This window comes from Hemiscyllium ocellatum, chromosome 35 (assembly GCF_020745735.1).
Source record: "Hemiscyllium ocellatum isolate sHemOce1 chromosome 35, sHemOce1.pat.X.cur, whole genome shotgun sequence".
In the NCBI taxonomy this organism is placed as follows: Eukaryota; Metazoa; Chordata; class Chondrichthyes; order Orectolobiformes; family Hemiscylliidae; genus Hemiscyllium; species Hemiscyllium ocellatum.
Window position 1 is genome coordinate 15,143,208 of NC_083435.1, and position 6,985 is coordinate 15,150,192.

Here is a 6,985-nt window from a genome sequence, read left to right on the forward strand (position 1 = left end):
TTGGGAATCAGGAGGTCGTGGATATGGAGAACAGGGAAATGGGGATTGGGAACATGGGGCTGAGAGATACTGGGATTGAGGATACAGGAATCAGGAATGTAGAGCGCATGGATAGGGGGATATGAGGGACAAAGATGGGGGATTGGGGATACGGTACTCAGTTATATGGGAATTGGGTATATGGATCTTGGGAATACAGGCTTAAGGAATAGAGGTCTAAGAGATATGGGGTTTGGGATACGGAGATGAGGGATGAGGGGAAAAAGGAATCGGGGGATAGAGGAACTAGGGACGGGCCAGAGGAGGATTTGAGGAGAGATTGCAGATAAATCACAGTTAAAGATAAAGCAACCGTAAAAAAAATATGAACTACAAAAAAAAATCTCACATATACCCCTTCGAGCAATGTGGCACTCCTTCAGTACTGACCCTCTGACAGTGTGGCACTCCTTCAGTACTGACCCTCTGACAGTGTGGCACTCCTTCAGTACTGACCCTCTGACAGTGTGGCACTCCTTCAGTACTGACCCTCTGACAGTGTGGCACTCCCTCAGTACTGACCCTCTGACAGTGTGGCACTCCTTCAGTACTGACCCTCTGACAGTGTGGCACTCCTTCAGTACTGACCCTCTGACAGTGTGGCACTCCTTCAGTACTGACCCTCTGACAGTGTGGCACTCCCTCAGTACTGACCCTCTGACAGTGTGGCACTCCCTCAGTACTGACCCTCTGACAGTGTGGCACTCCCTCGGTACTGACCCCCTGACAGTGCGGCACTCGCTCAGTACTGACCCTCTGACAGTGCGGCACTCCCTCAGCACTGACCCTCTGACAGTGTGGCACTCCCTCAGTACTGACCCTCTGACAGTGCGGCACTCCCTCAGTACTGACCCTCTGACAGTGGGGCACTCCCTCAGCACTGACCCTCTGACAGTGCAGCACTCCCTCAGCACTGACCCTCTGACAGTGCGGCACTCCCTCAGTACTGACCCCCTGACAGTGCGGCACTCCCTCAGTACTGACCCTCTGACAGTGCGGCACTCCCTCAGTAGTGACCCTCTGACAGTGCGGCACTCCCTCAGTAGTGACCCTCTGACAGTGCGGCACTCCCTCAGTAGTGACCCTCTGACAGTGCGGCACTCCCTCAGTAGTGACCCTCTGACAGTGCGGCACTCCCTCAGTAGTGACCCTCTGACAGTGCGGCACTCCCTCAGTACTGACCCTCTGACAGTGCGGCACTCCCTCGGTACTGACCCCCTGACAGTGGGGCACTCCCTCGGTACTGACCCTCTGACAGTGCGGCACTCCCTCGGTACTGACCCTCTGACAGTGCGGCACTCCCTCGGTACTGACCCTCTGACAGTGCGGCACTCCCTCGGTACTGAACCTCTGACAGTGCGGCACTCCCTCGGTACTGATCCTCTGACAGTGCGGCACTCCCTCGGTACTGACCCTCTGACAGTGCGGCACTCCCTCGGTACTGACCCTCTGACAGTGTGGCACTCCCTCCGTACTGATCCTCTGACCGTGCGGCTCTCCCTCGGTACTGACCCTCTGACAGTGCGGCACTCCCTCGGTACTGATCCTCTGACAGTGCGGCACTCCCTCGGTACTGACCCTCTGACAGTGCGCCACTCCCTCGGTACTGACCCTCTGACAGTGCGGCACTCCCTCGGTACTGTCCCTCTGACAGTGCGGCACTCCCTCAGTTCTGACCCTCTGACAGTGCGGCACTCCCTCCGTACTGACCCTCTGACCGTGCAGCACTCCCTCGGTACTGACCCTCTGACAGTGCGGCACTCCCTCAGTACTGTCCCTCTGACAGTGCGACCCTCCCTCAGTACTATCCCTCTGACAGTGCGGCACTCCCTCAGATCTGACCCTCTGACAGTGTGGCACTCCCTCAGTACTGACCCTCTGACAGTGCGGCACTCCCTCAGTAGTGACCCTCTGACAGTGCGGCACTCCCTCAGTACTGACCCCCTGACAGTGCGGCACTCCCTCAGTACTGACCCTCTGGCAGTGCGGCACTCCCTCAGTACTGACCCCCTGACAGTGCGGCACTCCCTCAGTACTGACCCTCTGGCAGTGCGGCACTCCCTCAGTACTGACCCTCTGACAGTGCGGCACTCCCTCAGTAGTGACCCTCTGACAGTGCGGCACTCCCTCAGTAGTGACCCTCTGACAGTGCGGCACTCCCTCAGTACTGACCCCCTGACAGTGCGGCACTCCCTCAGTACTGACCCTCTGGCAGTGCGGCACTCCCTCAGTACTGACCCCCTGACAGTGCGGCACTCCCTCAGTACTGACCCTCTGGCAGTGCGGCACTCCCTCAGTACTGACCCTCTGACAGTGCGGCACTCCCTCAGTACTGACCCTATGACATTGCGGCACTCCCTCAGTACTGACCCTCTGACAGTGCGGCACTCCCTCGGTACTGACCCTCTGACAGTGGGGCACTCCCTCAGCACTGACCCTCTGACAGTGCGGCACTCCCTCAGTACTGACCCTCTGACAGTGGGGCACTCCCTCAGCACTGACCCTCTGACAGTGCGGCACTCCCTCAGTACTGCCCGTGTGTGAGTGTGCGTGTGTGCAGTAGTGAGAGTGTGTGGTTGTGTATCAGCCTGGGTAAGTGGGCCCTCTGTTGACACTGCCTGATGATGCTGCTCCCCCAGGTAAATCCGCTCTGCACTGGGCTGCTGCTGTCAACAACGTGGACACCGTCAGGGTGCTCCTGCGAAATGGGGCCAACAAAGACCTGCAAGACCACAAGGTAAAGGGGGAGGGGGGAACCCTCCCGGTCACACACTTCCACCAGGCAATGTCCGTCAGTGCATCTTCCCCAGTGAGGAACGAACGTTCCCAATCCAAACTGGGAATATTCAACCTTAAAGTGTCCCTGTCCTGGGAGTGTTTGATGGGGGACAGTGTGGAGAGAGCTTTACTCTGTATCTAACCCCGTGCTGTCCCTGTCCCGTGAGTGTTTGATGAGGACAGTGTAGAGGGAGCTTTTCTCTGTATCTAACCCCGTGCTGTCCCTGTCCCGGGAATGTTTGATGGGGACAGTGTAGAGGGAGCTTTACTCTGTATCTAACCCTGTGCTGTCCCTGTCCTGGGAGTGTTTGATGGGGGTACAGTGTAGAGAGAGCTTTACTCTGTATCTAACCCCGTGCTGTTCCTGTCCTGGGAGTGTTTGATGGGGACAGTGTATAAGGAGCTTTACTCTGTATCTAACCCCGTGCTGTTCCTGTCCTGGGAGTGTTTGATGGGGACAGTGTAGAGGGAGCTTTACTCTGTAACTAACCCCTTGCTGTCCTGTCCTGGGAGTGTTTGATGTGGACAGTGTACAGGGAGCTTTACTCTGTATCTAACCCCATGTTGTCCCTGTCCCTGGGAGTGTTTGATGGGGGGAGCAGTGTAGAGGGAGCTTTACTCTGTATCTAAGCCCGTGATGTCCCTATCTGGGAGTGTTTGATGGGGGACAGTGTAGAGGGAGCTTTACTCTGTATCTAACCCTGTGCTGTCCCTGTCCTGGGAGTGTTTGTTGGGGACAGTGTAGAGGGAGCTTTACTCTGTATCTAACCCTGTGCTGTCCCTGTCCTGGGAGTGTTTGTTGGGCACAGTGTAGAGGGAGCTTTACTCTGTATCTAACCCTGTCCTGTCCTTGTCCTGGGAGTGTTTGATGGGGGTACAGTGTAGAGAGAGCTTTACTCTGTATCTAACCCCGTGCTGTCCCTGTCCTGGGAGTGTTTGATGGGGGGACAGTGTAGAGGGAGCTTTACTCTGTATCTAACCCCGTGCTGTCCCTGTCCTGGGAGTGTTTGATGGGGGGACAGTGTAGAGGGAGCTTTACTCTGTATCTAACCCCGTGCTGTCCCTGTCCTGGGAGTGTTTGATGGGGGGACAGTGTAGAGGGAGCTTTACTCTGTATCTAACCCCGTGCTGTCCCTGTCCTGGGGGTGTTTGATGGGGGGACAGTGTAGAGGAAGCTTTACTCTGTATCTAACCCCTGTCTGTCTGGCTGTAGGAGGAGACCCCTCTGTTTCTCGCTGCCCGGGAGGGGAGTTACGACACGGTGAGGTTGTTGTTGGAGGACCAGGCGAACCGGGATCTTCCTGACCACCTGAGCTGCCTCCCCGTGGAGGTGGCTGCCGAGCGTCAACACCACGACATCGTCGAGCTGCTGGGGGAGCGGTGTGGGCCCAGAAGCCTGGACCAGGCCTCGGGCCTGACTCCCTCCGCCTTCCCCCCTCCCCCGGAGCCTGACCCTCGCCCCTCTCAGCCCCAGGCCCCCAGGAAGAAGGCGGGTCGGCATTACTCCCCTCGGGGGCACGCCCTTGTGCCCCCTCACCCCCCCCAGATCGATCTGAACCACTCCCTGTACGTGCCTCCGCCCTCCTGCTACAGGGCGCCTTGCCCTTTCCCAGGCCCGGGCGCCCCTCGCCGTTTCCTGCTGGGTCTCCCTGATTCCCAGGCCTGGAGGCCCAGCCCACCCTGGGCTGGCTGCGGAGTGACCGAGGGACCCGGTCCCCCCTCCACTGCCAGCCCCTACCCTACCCCTCCATCCCAGCATGGATACCCGTCCCCTCCTGACCCCGAGCCTCCAGCTCAGGCTCTTCAGGGTGGCCCGGGGAGACACCCATTCCTCACCCCCTCCCCCGAGTCTCCCCCCGAGGCCTGGTGCAGCTCCTCACCCCCTCCCCACACCGAGCTCCCCACCTGGCCCGAGGGACTCATCAGCCCCGCCTCTTAGAGACAGGCAGGAGCCGCCCGGTTCACACTCACACACACCCACACACACCCACACCCACACACTTACTCACACACTCCCACACCCACACACTCACTCACACACTCCCACACCCACACACACCCACACCCACACACTCACTCACACACTCCCACACCCACACCCACACACTCACTCACACACTCCCACACCCACACACTCACTCACACACTCCCACACCCACACACACCCACACCCACACCCTCACTCACACACTCCCACACCCACACACTCACTCACACACTCCCACACCCACACACACCCACACCCACACACTCACTCACACACTCCCACACCCACACCCACACACTCACTCACACACTCCCACACCCACACACTCACTCACACACTCCCACACCCACACACACCCACACCCACACCCTCACTCACACACTCCCACACCCACACACTCACTCACACACTCCCACACCCACACACACCCACACCCACACACTCACTCACACACTCCCACACCCACACCCACACACTCACTCACACACTCCCACACCCACACACTCACTCACACACTCCCACACCCACACACACCCACACCCACACACTCACTCACACACTCCCACACCCACACATTCACTCACACACTCCCACACCCACACACACCCACACCCACACACTCACTCACACACTCCCACACCCACACCCACACACTCACTCACACACTCCCACACCCACACACTCACTCACACACTCCCACACCCACACACACCCACACCCACACACTCACTCACACACTCCCACACCCACACACTCACTCACACACTCCCACACCCACACACACCCACACCCACACACTCACTCACACACTCCCACACCCACACCCACACACTCACTCACACACTCCCACACCCACACACTCACTCACACACTCCCACACCCACACACACCCACACCCACACACTCACTCACACACTCCCACACCCACACATTCACTCACACACTCCCACACCCACACACACCCACACACTCACTCACACACTCCCACACCCACACCCACACACTCACTCACACACTCCCACACCCACACACTCACTCACACACTCCCACACCCACACACACCCACACCCACACACTCACTCACACACTCCCACACCCACACACTCACTCACACACTCCCACACCCACACACACCCCACACCCACACACTCACTCACACACTCCCACACCCACACACTCACTCACACACTCCCACACCCACACCCACACACTCACTCACACACACACTCCCACACCCACACCCACACACTCACACACACTCCCACACCCACACACTCACTCACACACTCCCACACCCACACACACCCACACCCACACACTCACTCACACACTCCCACACCCACACACTCACTCACACACTCCCACACCCACACACACCCACACCCACACACTCACTCACACACTCCCACACCCACACCCACACACTCACTCACACACTCCCACACCCACACACACCCACACCCACACACTCACTCACACGCTCCCATACCCACACACTCCCACACCCACACACTCACTCACACACTCCCACACCCACACACACCCACACACTCACTCACATTTACACACACCCACACTCACTCGCATTCACACACACACACTCACATTCACACACTCACACGCTCACATTTACACCCACACCCACACTCACTCACATTCTCACACACACACACTCACGTTTACACACCCACATTCACACACACCCACTCACAGTCACTCCCATTTACACACACATACACTCACATTTGCTCACCCACACACACTCTCACATTTACACACAAACACACTCACCCTCACTCACATTCTCACACTCACCTTATGCACTCTCACCTCATACTCTCACACACACACTCATGTCACTCACACACATTCACCCACTCCCCCTCACACACACAGGATAAACTCATGCTCACACATTCATACTCATTCACACTCACACTCACACAATCTCAAACTCAAACTCCCTCACAAACAGCCAGCACACCCAGTCTCAGTCTCTCTGGGAGCATGGCCTGTTGGCCCACAGGGAGAGGTGCCAGGTGAAGCCCCTGCCCCATGGCCGGGTCAGGGCTGTGTGAGGGTGAGGGATTCCCACCACCCCAGGGTGTGGCTGTGTGAGAGGGTGTTTGTGTGGGTGGGTGTGTCTGTTTGTATATGTGTCTATGTGTGTATGCTCGTGTC

General features: G+C 57.9%; 1 protein-coding gene across 4 annotated transcripts in view; it reads left to right on the forward strand.

Annotated features, from left to right (window-relative positions):
• Nucleotides 1-5,935, forward strand: part of LOC132832710 (neurogenic locus notch homolog protein 1-like) — a 173,168-nt gene extending 167,233 nt beyond the window's left edge. For all 4 annotated transcript variants that reach the window (XM_060850807.1, XM_060850809.1, XM_060850810.1 and 1 more), the window contains 2 exons: nt 2,679-2,776; nt 4,031-5,935. In XM_060850807.1, coding sequence (XP_060706790.1) covers nt 2,679-2,776; nt 4,031-4,756 — 824 coding nt within the window. In that variant the 3' untranslated portion in view covers nt 4,757-5,935. The remainder of the gene's footprint in view (nt 1-2,678; nt 2,777-4,030) is intronic.
• The last annotated feature ends 1,050 nt before the right edge of the window (nt 5,936-6,985 follow it).